At 38.8% G+C, this 24,240-nt stretch overlaps 1 protein-coding gene across 3 annotated transcripts in view; it reads right to left on the bottom strand.

Annotated features, from left to right (window-relative positions):
- The window catches only part of AR (androgen receptor), a 223,909-nt gene that overhangs the window by 33,149 nt on the left and 166,520 nt on the right, over positions 1 to 24,240 (bottom strand). For 2 of the 3 annotated variants that reach the window (XM_006067772.4, XR_006548829.2), the window contains exon 3: positions 11,699 to 11,815. In XM_006067772.4, the coding sequence (XP_006067834.1) occupies positions 11,699 to 11,815 (117 nt within the window). Of the gene's footprint in view, positions 1 to 5,442; positions 6,887 to 11,698; positions 11,816 to 24,240 lie in introns of those variants that run through there. The other variant, XM_025276998.3, reaches the window with a different exon arrangement.

The following is a 24,240-nucleotide window of genomic DNA, read 5'->3' as shown; positions in this document are numbered from 1 at the left end:
CAGTTAAAAAATAAACCACATTAGCCTTTCAATTCACATTAGGGGAACTCTTGTTGGCCTGGAGATTAAAATTCTGCCCCAAAGAGGGGGAAATGAATTCTCTTCCCTCCTTGAAGTCTTTCCTTGGTTTTTCTCCAGAATGTTGTTTAGTCAGGGAAGGAGAGAGATATGTGTGTGCATGTGCGTGTGGATGCGTGTGTGTGTGTGTGTGTGTGTGTGTGTGTTTGTGGAGGTGGAGAGTGGAGAAGGAAGAGGGTGGAAAATGCAGGCTCCAGGTAAGGCTGGAAGAGTGTTTCTGACCCTTACATTTGTCAGCCCCTGGCCTCAAAGATTCCACATCCACTAGAAGGAAGCTAGCTTCAATATGAAGTCTCTGAGGCAGAGACAGAGCATAGCAAAATATTGTAAATTCTAAGGCTCTCTCCTCTTACATCAATGCAAAGTTTGAGGCTGGCCTGGGAGAAGAAAACATCACACTTGATGGAGAAACAAGTGTATGATGTAAGTGAATAGTGTGGGGCACTAAAGCTAGAAGACATAAAATCTTATCAACTTTCTTCCATCATCTTAACTTCAATAGAAAACAAGAAAGTAGGCACTGGTTCTTAGATTTTGCCTTCTTTCACTTTATGAAAAGTTCAAGTGTGTGTGTACTGCTAAAAGGGAAGTCACATTAACTTTGAGAATAGTGAGAAAAAGAATGTCTTACTGTACTCTCCTGGTCTGTTTGAAGAGATGGCTGGCTAGCTTCTTGGAGGTGTTCCACCAGGGGAATCAGAAATCTGGTCTTTGTTTACTGAACTTGTATGGATCAGCTACTACCTTCAGCTCAATGATGGAGCCTAAGGTTATGATCAAACTCCATGGCAGAGGTCCAGCAAAATAGAGGTAAGAGGAAACTTGTGAATTGTAAAATAACCAAGTGAAAATGACCACAGGAGCCTCAGATAGGGACAGTGGCTCCTTGTTCAAAGCAGCACTTTGAGTCCCGTTAGCTAAGCTTCTTTGCAGCAGTAGCACACTGGAAAGCAAGCAACTGCACCAGAGCTTCACTGCATCCACTTGAGTCAGTGCCTGATGCCACCATATATGATCAAAAACAATCAAAGGATCCTCTGCTAATACCAAGTCATATTATAGAAAACAATAATCATGATAGTCATGGCTACATGAATTGGTAACTACTACTTAGTCTTCACATAGCTATGAGGTAGGGAAATACCATCAGCCTCACTGGGAGGAGTAATCAACTAAGAGAGTAGTCCTCAGCCCCAACATCAGAGTTTCTGTTGAGGAGCAGGGGCTTAAGTCCCCAAGTCTCTCATTCCAGGTGTTTTTGGGATACCCAATAAAAGCCTCTGGAACCCTCATTTTGAATAAGGCAAATCAGGTTAGCCTTTCTTCAGTGTCTGGTCATTATGAGAGGTTTGCAATATCTAACCTGGAATTTTTCTAACATGGTGAACATAGCAATCTGAAGATGTGTTAGCATGTTAGCTGGCTCCATAATCAGATACTTGAGTCAGATCCTCTGATGTAGGAGGCAGCAATGCAAAGTTGGGGAGAAGGAGTGCCTGCCATTTTGGACTAGAGATTTTCTTCTCATTTCCTATCTACCTGTAAGACAGAAGTGAGACTGGGAAATGGAAAATTCTTTATTTGGAGTTTTGGGGGTTTTTCCTCTTTCTCTTTCTTTTCTGCTTTATTGATCAATATAATAAAGGACATATATGTGTTTGTATGTGCCTCTTGGGCAAGAATTAAGTGGTGGTTGTGGTTGAGAGGAAAGGATATGGGGGGAGAGAAGGGAGGTGAAATTTAACAGTCTCCTTATAGCCACTCAGAGGCCAACAAAGTCTCCCTATTTGGTCTTCTGAATTTCTTGTAGTAGCCAAACAATCCCATACTATTACAAGCATTATTACTCATCCTAGAGATGGGAATGCTTCGAAATTAATGTCTCTGCACCTAACAGCTCACTAATCAAAGCTTCTATGCCTCATTTTCCACCCTGATGAGAGTCCTTAGTCTCTTTCAGTTTCATTGTGGTCAGCATGATACACCACACTGTGCAGGCCCAGGCTGGTGAACTTTTGTCTTGGTCAAGATCCAGATTTTCTTTTTAGTTACAAGTTCCAGTCCAAGTTTTTCGCAGGTGATTTCTTCAGGATTGGTGCTTACATTTTTTTAAATTGCTGACTGTTAAAAGTCTGAAATGTCCCTCAACAATCAATTTTCACTTCAGCCACAGAACCACTGGTCCAATGGGGTATTAAACAGTGGAAAGAAATACATTCTATGCCAGGCTTAAGAGATCTAAAAACTGTAGCAAGGATAAAATGGACTGAAGAGAACGGAACTTGGTTCTAAAAGAGGTGATCCAGGGTAGCCATGCCACTTGCAGTTTACTTTCTATATACCCATTGCCATGGAAATATTATTGGTAATACACAATCTGAAGGCTCTACTGGTTTGTGGATGGTTGTGTGTTTTCCCCTTAGTTCTACTTCACATAAACATGATCCCAAGGGATGTACAAAAGTCTCTAAAAAAGCATCTTTCCCAGGTAAATTGTCTATGTAGAAGTTCAGGACAATAAGAAAATATTCTAAACACTTTTGTTGATCTTAAGGAATACATTCTCCAATTTGTAAGAACAAGTGGCACTTTTCTTATATCAAAAGTAGAAGGTTTTCATACAAACAGTTATGTTATCAACTCATATGAAGCTTTTTTCTAAATTGTTATATTTGGAAAATACCTGCTTTTGTATATATGACCTTTTGTGTGCTGTGTACTCTTAGTTTTCCGCATAGCACCTTCAAAAAATATTGCCTATGACATCATTTTACTCTCTCAAAAGCAACTGAGGGAATTTGGAGCACTCACAGCAAAAGTAAACAACAATAAAATCTGCTGCTATTACACTTTAAAAACTCAAGGATTTTAAGTGGTGATTTTACAAGTGTGATACTTATTCAGAACCAGATATCATCAATTTTGATGATCAGAGAAAATTATTTACTTTTAACCATAGTTCTATAAAAACAAATATTCAGAGACAGACTACAGCATATATATGCTGTTCCAGACAATGTGGTTTGGAGGTAATTCCATATAAAAGTTCACTTGAGAACTACAATTAGAGAGAAAGATAACTTTTACCTTCCAATATGTCACCAAATATGTATGTAACCAATTGGAAGATGGCAATATTGGCTTTGGAGGACAGACTACAAGGGTTAATTCAAGGGAAATTCAGAGACTGGAGAACCAAGGAACCAGTGCCAAAATCCACACTGCTATAGCAAAGAGAACAGGCTCCAGTGGTGACTGGGAGCACACAGACCAATTTTCATCTGAAAAAGGAAGTATGGTGATATTTATTGTGTACCTACTATGTGTTAGTTTCTTTATAAATTTACCGCAATTTTGTAAGGGAGATTTTATTATTCCCATAATGTAGTTAGGAAATTGAGTTGGGGAAAGTGAAGCTCAGAGAGATTTAATGATTTACCCAAGGTCATCAAGATAGTAAGTGGCAGAGCTAGGACGAGAAACAAGGCCTGTCTGTGTCCTAGTCCATCAAGCTATTTCCACTATACAGAGGACCTCCTAAAACACAAAACCAAAACAAAAAAAGAAAACCAGAAACTGTAACTGCTGAGCCACATGTACATGTTGTTGTCAAAATTTATATGGTAATTATACTCCTCTGTGCATGCCTCAATTATGCAGATCTGTAGGACTATTTAAGTATCTAAGAAATGTGTGTGGGGAGTAGCATTTCTCAGAATTGAGACTTACTGCTTGCATCTCCAACCTAGAGACTTTTGGGGCTCTAATCTACAGAGTTAAAGTAGAAGGGAAGAAATTCCATTAACTGAGTTCTACATTGTTAAGTCTTTATGATACTCAATACTCTGCTGCTTGCTGAAAGGGGTTTTGAGGGGATTCAATCATTGAGTGGGCAGTGGGACCCAAAGTCTTAAAATTTGTGATTTCTAGGCCCCTGACATGAGTAATGAAGGTATGTGGTAGCATCATGATGAGGTTTTGGGTGGATGTTGGAATGCTAGTCAGAGAAAAAGAACTGTTAAACTTTAGGGTAGAATGTCTAGATAGCCAAAATATTTAGTGATCACTTTGCATGATGCTAGAAGTCATCATGTTTCTCAGAAATAATGTATCTAGCATGCTCCTTGGGTAAGGAATATGTACCTATGACCATTAGATAACTTACTTAGTAACCCTGCTTTGGCCTGAATTATATCTTATCCTTTGTGTATGACAATAATACTACATACCCAATATGGTTTACTTTAGTTGTTTTATAAGGCATTGGTGCATACTCTTGAGATGTGGTGAAGATTGTTGGCTCTTGGTCATGAAGTCATTCCTAATTAATTCTCCTTGTGAGCAATATACATGTAGATATATACATCTATAAATACATGACCTGGGCTAGTGGTATCATCTACTTATAGGATAGAGTATTTATCTATAACCAAGTTTTCCAAAGTACACTCCAGAAAACATCAGTTTTATAGGATATTAGCAGGTGTTATATAAAAACAGGTTTCTGTGTGTGAGATAAATTTGGGAATCCTGAGTTACTAAGCTCCTTGGGTTATTTTAGTGCAATATTTGACAAGGTCTGTGATGGGATAACATGCACTGTAAATATTCCTGATCAAGACTATAATATTCAGGTTTTCCTAACTTATTCAATCATAAAAATAAATTTTCATGTATCATGTCACAGAACTCTTTTTCTCAGAATTTACACCAAGAAGCACTGGCCTAGATCAAGGCAACAGGCTAGTATAAGGGAAGGGCTTATGCATGTGATCAGTACTTGCATGTATCAATCTGAACAGAGGCAACTAACTCCAGGAACCAAAGCTGTAATCCTAGATGTTTAACAAAATTGATGCTAGAAATTTCTTTCTCTCTCACTACCTGAGCTACTATCTCCTTTTATAAAACTTAAGTGAAAGTGAAGTCGTTCAGTCGTGTCCGACTCTTTGCGACCCGTGGACTGTAGCCCACCAAGCTCCTCTGTCCATGGGATTCTCCAGGCAAGAATATTGGAGTGGCTTGCCATTTATAAAACTTAAGCCCTCACTAATTCTCTTAAAAAACAAACATGCAAATAAAATGGATATGTGAACATGTCTATCCCATGTCATAGCTCTTCAACTGCCTGAAGTTCAAACCTTTTAGCATAATAACCAAGTATATTTTCAGTGTGGTTTCAGCTTGCCTTCCCTATTTCCCTAGATTTGGCCATGAAAGTAAAAGTGAAAGTGTTAAGTTACTCAGTCGTGTCCAACTCTTTGTGACTCCATGGACTATAGTTCACCAGGCTCCTCTGCCCATGGAATTCTCCAGGCAAGAATATTGGAGTGGGTTGTCATCCCCTTCTTCAGGGGATCTTCCCAACCCAGGAATTGAACCCAGGTCTCCCACATTGCAGGCAGATTCTTTTCCATCTCAGCCACCAAGGAAGCCCAAATCTGGCTATATTAAACTATTAATACTTGTGTTATTCTTCAAAACCTCGATGCTTATTTAAAATGTCTCTCTGCATTTATTCAAACTGTGCACTTTGCTTTGAATGTCCTTTCCCTCTACCTCACTTAACTTCTTCCCAGTAATTTCCTATTTATTCTTTAAGGTTAAGCTGTATTAGTTATCACTGCCAGTCTCCAAGTATTTAACTTTTTGAGGGCGGGGATTGTATCTTATTCATCTATGTTCCCACAAGATGCTTACTACAGAAACTGGCACATAGCTGGCACTCAAGGAATATTTGTTAAATGGATAACTAGATGAATGGAAGGATGGAAATATGAAAGGCCTAGCTAGTTAGCTGGTTGGAAGGATGAATTGATAGACGGATGAATAAATGTGAAACTTGTCTCCTGAAGAATCAGGCTATGAGTGGTATTTCAGCACTGGAATCACTCTATTGCATCCAAGGCATCTGATCCAGAAGTAGCAGTGGTGGGCTGCCCATGAGCATGGGGAATGATGAAAGAGCTTATATCAAGGCTCTTATCAACACTCGAAAATGATAAGGATCTTTGTAGTGCTCATGGTAACATCAGACCAGAATATCCTCTCAACTAGAGAATCATGGAGGTTGTTAAAACCTGCAGATCTGTTAATAGTTTTGAGTCTCAGGTGTGGAGTTTAGCCCCCTAGAAGGAATGAGACTTCTCAAATATGTTAGCATAACCCCAAGAAAATGCTGCATACTTCCAATTTTCACAAGCTCTGGGGCTTCGTGTTTCTTCTCCATGTCTGAGGTTTGGCTGTTACCTGAAATTCCTAAAAGGCCTATCATCTTCCATGTTTCAGGAGAGGAAGGCATAAGCAGGGGCCAATGCCATTTATTAAAAGTTGAGAATTCAAAGGTTGCTTAACACAGAAATAAATAACGTTTTGGGAGGAAAAGGAAAGCAAATGAGAAAGAAAGAAGAGCCAGGGAAGAATATGGTGGGTAAAGGTAATTTTTTCTTTCTCATTCCATCTTGAAAACTGGGAGTATATAATTGAGAAGTACAGAGAAAAGTGAAGTGACTCTATTTACTTAAATTATGAACTGTGAAGAAAACAGCAGTTAATTCATCAGAGAGAAAGTGCATCTTTGGACAGTTACATTTTTAAAAGATTTCTAAATGAAGAGTAGGCAAGAAGGTTAGATTATTGAAGCAATTAGAGACATGTGGTTTTTCCAAAGCAGGAAGAAACAAATCATGTTCAAAGAAAAGCCTATCCCTGTTGTAGATGGGCAGTTGAGAGCCTAGAGGTAGTCTTTAAGGAAACCATGCTGAGAATCCAACCACCTCCAGGATTCTTTCAGAAACAGTAAGAACAGCTAAAACAATAAGAATCAACAGGTATAGAGGCCTGGAAGCAAAAACAAAAGGGTATGTGTTTTAAGTATCTCTGAGCTGAGGAGATTCCATTACCAAACACTACAGAGAAAGCTAAATTAGAGACCTTGAGGCATCAAGATCAAGCAGCCATCGGTTGCAGAGTGCCAGCTTCTCTAAGATACAAAGACAGCCCTTCTGCCCTCCACTCCATCCATAACCTATCCATACAGTATAGACACACAATATATCTTACTTAGGTGTGACTAGAAGAAAGCTGAGCACTGAAGAATTGATGCTTTTGAACTGTGGTGTTGGAGAAGGCTCTTGAGAGTCCCTTGGACTGCAAGGAGATCCAACCAGTCCATTCTAAAGGAGATCAGTCCTGGGTATTCTTTGGAAGGAATGATACTAAAGCTGAAACTCCAGTACTTTGGCCACCTCATGCGAAGAGTTGACTCATTGGAAAAGACTCTGATGCTGGGAAGGATTGGGGGCAGGAGGAAAAGGGGACAACAGAGGATGAGATGGCTGGATGGCATCACCGACTCGATGGACGTGAGTTTGAGTGAACTCCGGGAGTTGGTGATGGACAGGGAGGCCTGGCATGCTGCGATTCATGGGGTCGCAAAGAGTTGGACAAGACTGAGCGACTGAACTGAACTGAACTGAACTGAGAGGTAGCTAAAGTCACCATGCGAGTCAAAGTACACAAGTCTAGACTAATCTATATTTCTGGGACAGTGAATAGACAATACAAAAAAGGACTGTCACAGCTACAATTCTTTCTCTGTGAGCTTAGACACAGAATCACAAAATGGTAGTTCCTTAAAGGTCCTTGGTGAAGCTCATTACCTTATTTTTATGATGAGAAAAATGAGCCTCAGAGGGGAGAAAGGAATTACCCAAAACCACATTCTTAGTTGCCATTTTGGAATATATTATATAATTTTGAATTGAGCGATAGGAAAAATAAAACAAAATTATATAAATCCTCCTTCAAGGTCATCAAAATGTTGATGCTAAACCCACATCTTATGAAAAAGGAAGTCTATTATTAGTATATTCAAAAGGATCACTGTATTGATGTTTGCTGTCTTTTTTCCATTTTTGAGTAAAGTTGTAGTATACACTGAAATTGTGAGATAAAAATAAACTTGGGAGGGGTTTTCAGCAGGGAAGCAGGGAATATGGAGATAAGTTTAGCAAAATGGAAAGGTTTGTTTCCCAAACAATAGTATCTAAGAGGGTAAATACTTAGGTTTTCATTGACATGGTACTTGAATATACTATATGAGTCCCTTAATTACTAGAATTGGCTTTCTTTTTTTATATGTTTTTTTTAATTAATATACTATATTTTTATTTTTTTTACATTTCTTTTTATTTCTTTTTTTTTTACTTTACAATATTGTATTGGTTTTGCCATACATCAACATGAATCCTCCACGGGTGTACATGTGTTCCCAATCCTGAACCCCCCTCCCACCTCCCTCCCCATACCATCCCTCTGGGTCATCCCAGTGCACCAGCCCCAAGCTTCCTGTATCCTGCATTGAAACTAGACCGGCAATTCGTTTCTTATATGATATTATACACGTTTTAATGCCATTCTCCCATATCATCCCCCCACTCCCTCTCCCACAGAGTCCAAAAGACTGTTCTATACATCTGTGTCTCTTTTGCTGTCTTGCATACAGGGTTATCATTACCATCTTTCTAAATTCCATATATATGTGTTAGTATACTGTATTGGTGTTTTTCTTTCTGGCTTACTTCACTCTGTATAATAGGCTCCAGTTTCATCCACCTCATTAGAACTGATTCAAATGTATTCTTTTTAATGGCTGAGTAATACTCCATTGTGTATATGTACCACAGCTTTCTTATCCATTCATCTGCTGATGGACATCTAGGTTGCTTCCATGTCCTGGCTATTGTAAACAGTGCTGCAATGAACACTGGGGTACACATGTCTCTTTCAATTCTGGATTCCTTGGTGTGTATGCCCAGCAGTGGGATTGCTGGGTCATATGGCAGTTCTATTTCCAGTTTTTTAAGGAATCTCCACATTGTTCTCCTTCAAGCAGGATCTTGATAATACTTTTGTTTTGAGATGATTTCTGGTAATGATCTATCTGTTAGAGCTATTACATATTATAGGGCATGCCAAGTAACTCAGGATTAAAACCAACTGGGAAGTGCTGTGAGCAGCTTCACCAGCTAAATTACCACTGACCTTACTATCATAACTCCTTACATTTGTCTAGCACTTTGTCATTTACCAAGGATGTTCACATTCATCACGTCATCAGATCCCTATTACAGCTCCGTGAGAATGGTATGTCTAAATTGCTGCTGCTGCTGCTGCTGCTGCTAAGTCGCTTCAGTCCTGTCCAACTCTGTGCAACCCTATAGACCTCAGCCCACCAGACTCCCCCATCCCTGGGATTCTCCAGGCAAGAACACTGGAGTGGGTTGCCATTTCCTTCTCCAATGCATGAAAGTGAAAGTGATGTCGCTCAGTCATGTTCGACTCCTAGCGACCCCATGGACTGCAGCCTACCCGGCTCCTCCATCCATGGGATTTTCCAGGCAAGAGTACTGGAGTGGGGTGCCATTGCCTTCTCCAATGTCTAAATTACAGATGAAGAAATTGAAGCTTAGAGGGGGAACAGTGAATAATAGTGCTGGGCCTTTAACCTAGGTCTGCCTTACTCCCAAGGCAAGACCATTTACAAAACATCAAGAATCCTTGTATCTTGTGGACATTTCTTGAAGTTTGCCTGCCTGAAGCTCTATTGCCTAGCATTGTTCCTTGTACATAGGAGACACTCAGTAAATGTAAAAAGGGAACTGAAACCAGAGCCAGCCACACCACTTCTCAGCTTCTTTTCATTGTGTTGACCAAGCTCATTCAAATTTGAATACCTTAATAAATCAATTTGAAAACTTAGTTTACCACTCTCTTCAAGAAATTAATTTATAGATTTATGTCAGACTGCTATAAGGACTAGTGAAATTGTCTGTTATATACATACTTCTTTTCACAAGGGGTTCACTATAATCATGTTACAGATGCTTTACAGTGGACGATATTAGCTGACACATGAAACTAATTTTAGGATTTGGGCCCAAATGTTATGAAGACTTTTATTATCATTAAACTTTACCTGTGTTAAAACAGGCTTGCGATTCGTATCAGCAAATGGAAAACTAAGGGGCTCTCTATCTGGAAGCCCCCATCTCTTATACATAATTCAGAGAGGGCTAAATAATTGAGAGTTGAGTGTATCAGAATCCTCACCCTGGGGTGATCCCACCACCATGAATGTTGTGACAACATTCATATGGAGAATATTTCATCTTGACAATTTCTTTGTCAACTTTCCTGGCTGTCCTTCTGCACTTTCCCTCTACCCCCAGCCCTGTTTTTTCCTCCTCACTGTAGACCACAATTGTAGGATTTCTCTGTAGTAAGCCAAGCAAAAAATAAAGTTTATTTTTCTCAAATATTTGAATCTCATTTGATGTGGTTGCCTGGAAAACCACTTGTAGAGCATCTGCATGCTATGTCTAGGAGTAGTGGACACTAGTTGAAAGGCTGTCTCAAACTGAGCCTGCGTAAATTCATTTTTAATACTTTGGTCTTTTTAAAGAATATTACTAGCCTTCAAGGAGGCAAGGATACAGCTACCCACATGAAGATCCACACATGGTTAGAAAACTACCAAGTTGATTTCTGTAAATATGTACACAGGCAGACAAGGTATTGAGCACCTTGCAGAAAGCCAATGATAAACAGGTACTCTAAATCAGTCTTGAGATGGGGAGGGGAGAAGGCAGAATTATAAGCACTTGGATTTTCCAGGATGATAATAAGTAATCAGGTATGAGGCCACAGTTTCAGGTGTTCAGAAACAGGCTTGTCTTTCTTCAAATTTCCAAATGAAAGTAAACTAATAAGCTTACTTTTCTCATGAAAGGTGCATCTTTTGGGAAGTGGCAAGTGGTAGGAAGGAACTTGGCAGAGAGCAGATACAAACATGAAGAAATAGGAATTTGAAGGGGGAAAATGTAAGTGTCAGTTAAATCTTTCTGTAATGGTGACAACAATCATGGTAGACATAGACTAGAGCACAGAGAGCATTTTGATGGGGGATTACCCTTGAAAGAGCTGTATCTTCATTCTGTCAAACTACTCTGTCACTAAAAAAAAATGCTTTTGGAAATTGTCAATAGATTTGCAAAGAAAGGGAAATGATTAAAAGGCCTGCTCATCCCTGGAAGATGTGGGATAGGAAATTGGCTCTGCTTGGCAGCCTAGTTATAGATTCCAAAGAAAAGCAGCTTTTTATTCCAGGTGGCCAGCTCCACAACACAGGCAGCAGTTAACTGAGGAATATCCTGGGTGTTCAGGGCCAGTCTGTGCCTGGGTCATCCTGCACCTGTGACTGTTCTGAATTCCTTAGTTCTCTCATCCTAGCCATCATTTAACAACATAAAGTCAGTACCATTATGTCCCCTGGGAAGCCCTTCAAGTCAAGCCCATACTCACTCATCCTCTGATGGGTCCTGATCCTTGCTTCATACCTCCTGCTCCTATGATGAGCCCCACAGTATGGTGTAGCATGTTTAAGGATAAAGAAAAGCACCAGCTGACTGATGGCCATGTTGGATGTGAAGGGGTCAACCTGTTTTTAGAGCATGGCTGGCCTCCTTAGAAGCATCAAAGAGAAAATCGGGTTTAAAGAGAGAATAAGAGAATAAAGGAGGAAAAGGAAGAAAGAAAAAGAGGAAGAAAAGTATCATACCTCCCAGAGTCATCCCTGCTTCATAGCATTTCCGGAGACGACAAGATGGACAGTTTTTTCTTCGGAATTTATCAATGGTGCAATCATTTCTGCTGGCACACAGGTACTTCTGTTTTCCTGGGAGAACAAATACAAGAGTAGACAGCCCTGTTAATGTGTCACTAGAGCCTCTCTAGAAAGTATTTCTAGAAAGAAAAGGTGTGAAGACATATCCTGCCCAATGAGAGAGGCGGATACCATTCGATTACAAAACTCTATTAAGCCAGGATGATTTAATTCAATGCTGTATTGTTTGATCTTCATAGGTGTTTTTCAAAGGGATGGACAGTTCAGGTGTTGCTAATACCTCCTTTATTAGGATGAAACAACATGGGTGTTTTTCATAATACAAGTACAGATAATCCTTCTATAAAAGAGAACTCCATGTGGTTTTTAATTGTTATGTGAGACAGCAAGAGAGATAGATATAAAGAAGAGACTTTTGGGCTCTGTGGGAGAAGGCGAGTGTGGGATGATTTGAGAGAATAGCATTGAAACGTATATATTACCATATGTGAAATAGATGACCAGTCCACGTTTGATGCATGAAACAAGGCACTCAAAGCCAGTTCACTGGGACAACCCAGAGGGATGGAATGGGGATGGAATGGGTGGTAGGAGAGGGGTTCAGGACAGGGGAACACATGTACACCCATAGCTGATTCATGTCAATGTATGGCAAAAACCACCACAATATTGTAAAGTAATTAGCCTCCAATTTTAATAAATAAATTAATTTTTAAAAAAGTTAATGATCATACCACCAAGCTTTCAGGGTATAAAAATCAAAGAGATAAAGCCCACTCTTTGTAAACACAGCAAATGAAAGGAAGTCTTCTGAAGATAGAAGAAAAGCAATCACCGTCATGTACATGTGAAGTTGTGAGAAATACACAGAAATATATACACACAAACACACCATACACATTCTCACACTCAGAAATCCTTAGGATCATAGCTGTTCAAAGAAAAACATGGAGTTCCACTCAAAAACATATATTTCATTCTTTGTTCCTCACACAGGCCTGGCACACAGTAGGTCTTTAATAAACACTGACTGAATGAATGCTGAAGTTGAACGGAGAGATCTAGAGGCACATAGAGTTATTAGCAGAAATCTAAAACATGCTCTTTGTCCTTTCCCCAGCCTGAAATTTTTCTTCCCCTCATCCCACCCCTTTCTTTCTCCAAGTCCTTGGTATTTTTTTTTTTTCTCTTTTGCTGCCATGCTTTACTTTATGGAATAGATCAAGATTTTCAGGAGGCTTCTTTTGGCAGGGAAAGAATGTTTGTTGTAGGGAAAAGAAAGAAAAATTGAAGAACAATTGTTATTTGATATTAGGGGGAACCCACAAATTTAGCCACAGCTCAGCTTTCCTCCCTCTTCACTCAGCCTAAAATGTACATAACTGTCACAGAAAACTCATCTATTGCAGTAGGTTATTTTATGTTGGAGATTCAGTGTAACCAGATTACAAAATTTCCTTTTCCTCCCTCCCTCTCTTTTTCTCTTCCCTTTGTCAAAGGACTCCAAAATGCTGGGCTTGAAGGAACTGTTGAAGTTCAACCCAAAACAACACTTTCATTCCAAGGATGAGTTCTGGGGAGGTGACTTGACTAAGGAACACTGAATTAGAGGTACCAGAAGGAAGAAAAACTACCATTTAATAGGCATTTACTATGAACAAGGCTATGTGAGGGGATTTACATGTGCTATTTAAATAAATCACCTCAGCAATGCTTTGAGGTAGATACTATCATCACTTTCATTCAACAATGACAAAATTAAGGCCTCTAGGCCAACAATCTTTCTACCATACTGCAAGATTTTATTTGTATAAACTGAACACATAATTTTCAAACAGCTTCTTTGTGCTTCAAACTGAGGATGGTAATGTGTACAGAAAGGATGGTACTATGATAACTGCCATACAGCTTTTGGGTGCCAACTCCTAGAAGGCAGGCCCTGTACCAGTTCCAGTGGGTTCATTTCTAGTGCTGTAAATGTTCTAGAACTGGGACACCCTCACAGAATCAGTGTTCCTGCAATCCTGAAGACATCTCAGAGATATTACAGGTGTGGTTCCAGACTACTGCAATAAAGCAAATATGCCATTAAAGGGAGTCACATGAATTTTCAGTTTCTCAGTGCATGTAAAGGTTACATTTACAACTACTATATGATACAGCTTCCCTGGTGACTCACATGGTAAAGAATCTGCCTGTGATGTGGGAGACCTGGGTTCAGTCTCTGGGTTGGGAAGATCCCCTGGAGGAGGGCATGGCAACCCACTCCAGTATTCTTGCCTGGAGAATCCCCATGGACAGAGGAGCCTGATGGGCTGTAGTCTATGGGGTCACAAAGAGTAGGACACGACTGAGCAACTAAGCACAAAGCACATATGATACATATTTATTTATATACTATTTAACATATAAGTAATAATAAAATATATAAATTATAATAATATGAAATAAAAATCCATCCCATTTGATTAGCTTGCAAAAGTTAATAACAATCTTGTACAAATTAAGTACAGGGATTACAACATACCTCATTATACAGCTGAAGAAAATGATGCTCATTAAAATGAAATTGACCAGCCTGGCACCACACCATTTATTTGTTCCATATCAGAGTGCATAAGGCTATGAATCTCACATATTGGAAATAACTAAGCATTGGTCACACCATCTCTACTCCATACAAAGCTTGAATCCCCTCTATAACATCCCTGCCCCATTTTTTCTTAAACTTTAGCCCACTTCATCTCTAGACTCTACTATAGGGCTCTTACTTCCAGGAAACTCTGTATCTGTCTCCTTGTAGCTCTGACCCCCAAACCCTTTATTGAGGTATGTAAATGAAGACTGGAATTAAATGGAAAGATGTACAGTGTTCCTGGATGGGAAGATGCAATACTTCCCATCTGGAAGATGCCAGCTTTTCTCCCAATCAAACCTACAAAGTTAAACAAACCTGAACAAAATTTTGACAAAATAATCCTAAAGTTTATCTAAAGGGATAAAATGTGTGATATTGCCAAGATATTATTTGAAAAAAAAAAAAGTAATGAGACTTTCCCTACCAGTATTATAACTCCATAATGGTTACAACAGTTTGGTATTCATTCCAGCATAGATTGATCAGACCAGAGAAGTCAGAAACAGACTGCATATGCAATACATCATTATAAATCAGCAAAGAAAGGATGATTTATTCATTAATGGTGTCAGAACAACTGGTTACTCATTTGGAAAAGATAATAAAGTTAAATTACTAGTTGAAACCAAAATAAATTCAAGATGGATTAAATATGTCAACAGAAAAACAAAAAAAAGAATTATTGAAATATTGTTAGATGTTGAAATATTGTAGGTGAACATTTTTTTTTAATTTTTGAAGATTGAAAGGGGATTTTTAGAACATGACAATAAAGAATATGTAAGTGAAAATTCTGATAGACTTGAAAACATTTAAGTTTTCTTACATGAGACAAACATAATAATATAATCTGAAGACAATCACAAACTAAAAAATACATATTGGTATCAAGTATGTAAAAGCAGTGTTTAATTTCCTTGATATATAAAGATGAGTAGTATGATAGAAATATGGGCAACAGACATGAACAGGCAAATAAAAGAAGAAACACAAAAGATCAATAAGCATATGAAAATTGTACAATTTCAATTTTATTAGTAATTATAGAAATATGAAATAAGACAGCATTTTCACAAGGAAGATTGATGAACATTTACTACTAATTAATGGTGAAAAGGTATTGTTAGTGGGTGTGTAAACTTTTTAGAGTGCAATTTTGCCATGTATCTGAAAAGTTAAATTCACACAAAGTTCAATCAGTAATTCCACTTTTGGAATTTTTTACAAGAAAATAGCAAGGTTAAGCACCAAAAAGTAGTTCCATTTATCATTATATAAAAAGGTACGGGGAGGGAGGTGGGAGGTTCAGGATGGGGAACATGTGTATACCCGTGGTGGATTCATGTTGATGTATGGCAAAACCAATACAATATTGTAAAGTAATTAACCTCCAATTAAAATAAATAAATTAAAAAAAAGTGAAAGTGAAAAAAAAAAAAGGGAAACCAGTCAGCCCTCAATATTCATGTTTCACATGCATAGATTCAACCAATCACGGATCAAAGTTTCAACTGCATTTATTCTACGATGTATTTTTATTATTTGTTTTTAAAGGTTTTTTCTTTATTATTGCACTACAGTTGACATGTTTGTGCGTGCATGCTCAGTTGTGTCTGACTCTTTGAGACTCCATGGACTGTATGTAGTCTTCCAGGCTCCTCTGTCCATGGAATTTTTCCAAGCAAGAATACTGGAGCAGGTTGTCATTTCCTTCTCTAGGGGATCTTCCTGACCCAGGGATTGAACCCACATCTCTTGTGTCTCCTGCATTGGCAGGCAGGTTCTTTACCATTTGGACCACTGGGGAAACCCCACAGTTGACATACAGAATTATATTAGTTTCAAGTGTACATTATAGTGACCCAACATTTATATAGTTTAGGACTTAATCACCATGATAAGTCTAGTAACCATCTGTCATCATACAAAGTTATTACAATATTATTGACGATATTCCCTATGCTGTACATCACAGCCTTGTGACTTATTTATTTTATAATTGGCAGTCTCTATCTCTTAATTCTCTTCACCTATTTCTCCCAGCCCCTCACTCTCCTCCCCTCTGGTGACCACCAGTTTGCTCTTGGTACTGTTTTGTTTCATTTATTTTTCAGAATCCACATATAAGTGAAATCATATGTTATTTACCTTTCTCTGTCCACTTTTCTTACTTAGTATAATGCCTTCCAAGACCATCTATGTTGTCACAAATGGTAAGATTTCATTTTTCCTTATGGTTAAGTATATATACAATATATCTTCTTTATCCATTTTTCTATTGATGGACACTTAGGTTGCTTCCATATCTTGGCTATTATAAATGATGCTGCAATGAACACAAGGATACATATATCTTTTTGAATTAATGTTTTCTTTTCCTTTGGATAAATGCCCAGAAGTGGAACTGCTGGATCATATGGTAGTTCTATTTTTAATGTTTTGAGGACTAACCATACTGTTTTTGCATAGTGGCTGCATCATTTACAATCCCACCAATAGTGCATGAGTGTCCTCTTTTTTCCACATCCTCTCCAACACTTGTTTTTTATTGTCTTTTTGGTGATAGTCATTCTAACAGGTGTTAAGTGACATCTTACTGTGTTTAATTTTAATATAAACTTATTTATTTTAATTGGAGGCTAATTACTTTACAATATTGTATTGGTTTTGCCATACATCAACATGATTCTGCCACAGGTATATACATGTTCCCCATCCCGAACCCCCCTCCCTCCTCCCTCCCTGTACCATCCCTCTGGGTTGTCCCAGTGCACCAGCCCCAAGCAACCAGTATCATGCATCAAACTTGGACTGGCGATTCATTTCATATATGATATTATACATGTTTCAATGTCATTCTCCCAAATCATCCCACCCTCACCCTCTCCCACAGAGTTCAAAAGACTGTTCTATACATCTGTGTCTCTTTTGCTGTCTTTCATACACTCTCTGATAATTAGTGATGCTGAGTATCTTTTCATGTGCATTTTGTTCATCTATATGTGTTCTTTGGAAACATGTCTACTCAGGTCCTCTGCTCATTTTTAAATTGCTTTTTTTAAATGTATGTTGAGCTGTGTGAGTTCTTTATATATTTTGGATATTAATCCTTTATCTGACATATCATTTGCAAATATCTTCTCCCAAACAGTAAGTTGTCTTTTTGTTTTGTCAGTTTCCTTTACTATGCACAAGTTTTTTAGTGTGATGTAGTCTCATTTGTATTTTCTTTTTATTTTGTTGTTTTTGTCCAAGGAAACAGATTCAACAAAGAACTGTTAGGACTGATGACAAAAAGTGTACTGCCTTTGTTTTCTTCTAGGAGTTTTATGGTTTCAGGCGGACTAAATCATTTTATATAAGGGACTTGAGCATCCACATATTTTGGCATCCACTGGGGCTCCTGGAACCAATCTCCAGCAGATACCAAGGGACAAATGCATTGGAAAAATGTAAATGTCCAACATTATGAGAATGATTAAATAAATTATTTCATATTCATGCAAGGAAACACTGTGCAGTCAATGTCTTTTTTTTTTAATTTCGAAGGATATTCACAATATACTATTTCATTAAAACAACAAAATGGTGTTATCAAACAACGTATTTTATTGAATCCAACTTTTAAAACTTAATACTTTAGAAACTATTCAAATTATTTTTTTCTTTTGCAATGAACTTTTTTTTTTTTTAACAAATGAAACATTAGTTACAGGCCCCATATACATAACAGATGAAAATTAAATCTAATGTATCTGAAGCAAGCATAGGAAACTTAAAACTCCAGCTAGATCTCTCCATTTCTCCCCTTTTCTGTAGCTTTATCACTGTGGTATGATAGTAGATATAAAATAACAAAGCATAAAGCATTATATAGATCTTATCTATTGATCATTATCTAATGATGGTATCATTATACCATCTAATGGTATCATTTTTACTCCCCAGGGCTTTGCAGAAAAGTTTAGAAATCTACTTGACTTAGTTCAACCCTCATATCTCCTATTTCACAGATTAAGAAACTTAGAGTCCAAAAATGAGGGGGGAAAAAAAAAAAACTTGCTTAAGATCATACCATGAGTCAATGTCAAAGGTCAATGTCAAAGTAGGGACAAGAAACAAGAATTCATGTCTTTCTATCTCCAGGCTAGCAGTTCTAGTAGTTCAGTGCTATCCTCACATTGATAGTAGATAAGTAGATATAAAATAACAAAGCATAAGACATTATGCAGATCTTATCTATTATTATTTAAATAATATACTCCTTGAATATCAGAAGAGGCGATGACGTCTGCTGAGATCATCTAGTTCGATGTTCTCATTTTACAGATGAGCAAATCAAGATCCAGAAAGCAGAGTGGACTTGACGAAGATTAAATGAGTCAATGACAATGATAGCACTAAAACTCGGGTTTTTGCCCATAATATTCTTTGCACATTTCCTTTATTACTTCAAAGTCATTTTCATATTCATTATCTCGCTGAGCCTTCTTTCAGACTAGGGAGGGTACAGGCCATTATCTTCAATTTATGAGGAAACCTAAGATACAGAGTGCCTTTTGATACCAAAGAATATATCCCAGTTTCAATACAGGTTACCATATGCTTTCTACTGAGCCACTATAACCAAGAAAATATTTTATTTGCCTCTCATATGACTTATTTGTCCTGTATTTTCTCCATATACCCACTGCCTGTTCCTAGTGTCAAGGAAGAGTAACACTTGAAGTTCCTGGGGAAAGCAATGGAGAAAGGAGGTAACCCATTGTGCTTTGCATACTATTCTAGGTGACTTCAAAGATGTTGACTCATTTAATTCTTGTAAAAATTCTTTTTGATAACTACTATTCTTATTTTAAGGTTGAGGAAAATAAGGCTCAGAGATGCTGAATGACTCACTTACAGTCACCAGCTAATAAGTGGCAGAAGCAGAATCAGAAGCCAGGTCTGTATGACCTGTGATATAGATGTTTGTCTTTGTCAATGTGGTGTCTTTTCTCATATGGGCCCTGATGCTATACTTAAAAGAAAGAGGTAGCACAGAATAGTTAAAAAGCACAGAGCAAGAAGGAGAAAGACCTAAGGACCAGCCCTGCTGTCTCACAGAATCACTATGTGACCAGGTGCATGTTTTTACTTCTTTCTTGATCTTCCCTCCCCCCACCCCCACCCCCGATCTATAACTAGAAGGGGATCTTAGGCAGAAGAGAACAGTAGAAGACTATGGAAGGTAGGTTCAGAAGTCTTCTATTCATATTAGAACTTGTGTTGAGAGTCTTAGAGTCCACCTGAGTGTGACTCAAGGAGAGCTAAAGCCAGTCTGCATTTCTATCTTGTTTTTCCAATCTCGACTCTCTTGACCTTAAAGGCTTTGTCTGAAAAACAAAAACACTTCATAGAAACAAGTAGCTAAGTGTCTCTTCCCTGAGTGACCTACATAGACTGAAGGGAGACCAGCTCCTGTTTATGGTCATGTATCCTATGGACATTATTTCTCTGGGGCTGAGACAGCATAGAACCTCTGCCCTAATCACCCAAGGGCTCTCTTCTATGAAAAGCAATCCCAAGCATTATTGTTTTCTAGTACTTTTTTTTTTTTCTCCTAGATTACTATCTTTGGGCACGTGGAATAGGCTAGACAACTCTAAACAACACAGGCTGTGCTCTACCAAAGGGCAGATCTTTTATGAGAAGGACTTATAAGGAAGCTGAGTCCTTGTGATTCTAAGGATTTAACCATTCCCTTACCTGTCCCACCCACCCAGAAACGCAGATGGCCATTAAACCAGTACAATGAATGGGACCTCAGCAAGGCCCCTCAGGCATTGCTCAATGGGAAGGCTTCTTGGGAGTGGTTATAAAGCCATGATCATTACTGATTTTTTCAACATTATGGTTAGCTCTAGTGAGGACAATAGGAATCAAACCCACACTTCTCTTCTTGGCTGTCTGGATCTTCTGCAATCTGGTCCAAGCTCCACAAAACAAATATAAAGAGTACTAGACTGGCAATCAGAACAGTAAGTGTCAAATCCCAGCTCCAAATGGCCTAAGGCAAGTCTGAGCTTTGATTACTCTCTAAAAAAATGAAGATAAAAATAATGGCATTGTCTATATCCTAGAGTTTTACAAAACAATTTATATAAAATGTATATAAAAGTCATTTGTAGTAGGGAAATATTAGATACGTGAGATGAGTTATGTATAATGTTGCTGAATCTATCTTGTCTTTCATTTTACTCCAAGAGCAACCCTCTTATGACTATGCTGTTCTCTTCATTGGCCCATCCCCTGGTCACAAGCATTCCATCTCTGCTTCCTGTCCCCAGTACACACACATATATTTCTCTGTTAAAGAAAACCCTGCAATATTCAGTTCTAGACCATCTTTTCTGTCTAGTGCATTCATATAGACCTCCTGCTTCAAGAATACAGGAAGTAGAAGGTGAAGGTGACAAATTAGATGGTGGCTAGGTCATAAACCAGAGAAGGCAATGGCACCCCACTCCAGTACTCTTGCCTGGAAAATCCCATGGACGGAGGAGCCTGGTGGGCTGCAGTCCATGGGGTCGCTAGAGTCGGACACGACTGAGCGACTTCACTTTCACTTTTCACTTTCATGCATTGGAGAAGGAAATGGCAACCCACTCCAGTGTTCCTGCCTGGAGAATCCCAGGGATGGGGGAGCCTGGTGGGCTGCCGTCTATGGGGTCGCACAGAGTCGGACACGACTGAAGCGACTTAGCAGCAGCAGCGGCGGCAGGTCATAAATAGCCTTGAACACAATGATATGCAGTTAAACCCTTAATATAATGAAATATTTGAAGACATCATTGAATTCAACCATAGAAGATGTTTAATAACTATCCTATGATAGTTAAAGGACAATCTTTGAGTGTATATCTACTATGTTTCAAACACAACTCTAGGGAACTGGGGAAACAACAGTGAACAATACAAAGGCCTTGCCCTTAAGCTAGGTGAACTTTTGGTGGAAAAAGACAAGCAATAAATGAGTGATAATAATTTAGATATTTTCAGATGGTGATACATAAAATGAAAGAAATACAACAGGGTGCTGTGATAGAACAGGAGAGCTTATTTTGTACAGTGGGAAAAGATTCTCTGAGGATGAGGTTTTGAGATGAAACTTGAATAATAGAGACAGACATGCAAAATTCTCAAGAGAAGTAATACCAAATACAAAGCCTTAAAGTCATGAATGAATTTGATGTGTTGTTGGAACAGCAATGTGGCCCATGTGGCTGGCATATGGTAAGGGAGGGGAGGTGGTAGGTTAAGCTGATTTGACTGTAGAACCAGGTTGTGCAGGGCAATAATTCGTAACTTTGGCTACAAGCCAGAATCACCTAGGGAGATTTTACAAAATACTTATGCCCAGTTTCACTCCTGATAGTTCTGATTCAATTGACTGGGGGCAAGGGTAGGCACTGTGATTTTTTTTTTTTTTTTTTTTTTTGCTGTTTTCCTTTTTTTTTTTTTTAATTTTATTTTATTTTTAAACTTTACAAAATTGTATTAGTTTTGCCAAATATCAAAATGAATCCGCCACAGGTATACATGTGTTTCCCATCCTGAACCCTCCTCCCTCCTCCCTCCCCATACCCTCCCTCTGGGTCGTCCCAGTGCACCAGCCCCAAGCATCCAGTATCGTGCATTGAACCTGGACTGGCAACTCGTTTCATACATGATATTTTACATGTTTCAATGCCATTCTCCCAAATCTTCCCACCCTCTTCCTCTCCCACAGAGTCCATAAGACTGTTCTATACTTCAGTGTCTCTTTTGCTGTCTCGTACACAGGGTTATTGTTACCATCTTTCTAAATTCCATATACATGCGTTAGTATACTGTATTGGTGTTTTTCTTTCTGGCTTAATTCACTCTGTATAATAGGCTCCAGTTTCATCCACCTCATTAGAACTGATTCATATGTATTCTTTTTAATGGCTGAGTAATACTCCATTGTGTATATGTACCACTGCTTTCTTATCCATTCATCTGCTGATGGACATCTAGGTTGCTTCCATGTCCTGACTATTATAAACAGTGCTGCGATGAACATTGGGGTACACGTGTCTCTTTCCCTTCTGGTTTCCTCAGTGTGTATGCCCAGCAGTGGGATTGCTGGATCATAAGGCAGTTCTATTTCCAGTTTTTTAAGGAATCTCCACACTGTTCTCCATAGTGGCTGTACTAGTTTGCATTCCCACCAACAGTGTAAGAGGGTTCCCTTTTCTCCACACCCTCTCCAGCATTTATTACTTGTAGACTTTTGGATCGCAGCCATTCTGACTGGTGTGAAATGGTACCTCATAGTGGTTTTGATTTGCATTTCTCTGATAATGAGTGATGTTGAGCATCTTTTCATGTGTTTGTTAGCCATCTGTATGTCTTCTTTGGAGAAATGTCTATTTAGTTCTTTGGCCCATTTTTTGATTGGGTCATTTATTTTTCTGGAGTTGAGCTGTAGGAGTTGCTTGTATATTTTTGAGATTAGTTGTTTGTCAGTTGCTTCATTTGCTATTATCTTCTCCCATTCTGAAGGCTGTCTTTTCACCTTGCTAATAGTTTCCTTTGATGTGCAGAAGCTTTTAAGTTTAATTAGGTCCCATTTGTTTATTTTTGCTTTTATTTCCAATATTCTGGGAGGTGGGTCATAGAGGATCCTGCTGTGATGTATGTCAGAGAGTGTTTTGCCTATGTTCTCCTCTAGGAGTTTTATAGTGGCATTGTGATATTTTTAAACACTTCCCTATTTTATCTAATGTGCAGCTAGGGGAGAGAACAGCTGATGTTGGCCCTTGACAGTGAGTTTATTGCTTGTGTAGTTTTGCAGGTGACCCCAGGTAAAATAACTGGATGAATGTTTGACATTGAAATAGCATTTGACAATTCACAAAACACTTTTATTTTTCTTTTCTTGCTTCTCAGGAGACTACTGAGGTTCAGTCCACTCAGATGAACAGTGTAGGAAGCATCAAACAGATTATGTTCTTCATATGGGATTTGGAAAACCATCTTGGAGAATTACAGGTTTCAACCTCATCAAGGAAAACACTATGAATAATAGGCAGTTCACTTCTGTCAAGGTCATCTGAGATTTGGTCAGACCCAAGTTTTATGTTGTCAACCTGTCTTCCTTTAAGTTCTGTCCAGTCTTGTGCTGGAGTTGGCTTGTAGCGATTCAATAGAAACAATCCTGAGCATCTCTTCACAACTTTACATTCAATGCTGACATACTGGTAGCTTGGAGAAGGCAATGGCACCCCACTCCAGTACTGTTGCATGGAAAATCCCAGGGACGGAGGAGCCTGGTAGGCTGCAGTCCATGGGGTCGCCAAGAGTCAGACATGACTGAGCGACTTCATTTTCACTTTCCACTTTCATGCATTGAAGAAGGAAATGGCAACCCACTCCAGTGTTCTTGCCTGGATAATCCCATGGACAGAGAAGCCTGGTAGGCTGCAGTCCGTGGGGTTGCACAGAGTTGGATACGACTGAAGCGACTTAGCAGCAGCAGCACTGGTAGCTTAAAACTGGTCCTCATAAGACTGTCTCAGTTCAGTTCAGCTGCTCAGTCATGCCTGACTCTTTGTGACCCCATGGACTGCACATCAGGCTTACCTGTCCATCACCAACTCCCTGAGCTTGCTCAAACTCATGTCCATTGAGTCGGTGATGCCATTCAACCATCTCGTCCTCTGTCATCCCCTTCTCCTCTTGCCTTCAATCTTTCCCAGAAACAGGGTCTTTTCCAGTGAGTCAATTCTTTGCATTAGGTGGTCAAAGTATTGAAGTGCCAGCTTCAGCATCA

The sequence above is a fragment of the Bubalus bubalis genome, chromosome X (assembly GCF_019923935.1).
Source record: "Bubalus bubalis isolate 160015118507 breed Murrah chromosome X, NDDB_SH_1, whole genome shotgun sequence".
In the NCBI taxonomy this organism is placed as follows: domain Eukaryota; kingdom Metazoa; phylum Chordata; class Mammalia; order Artiodactyla; family Bovidae; genus Bubalus; species Bubalus bubalis.
Note: the sequence above shows the minus strand (reverse complement) of the source record. Positions and strands in the feature narration are given on the sequence as shown.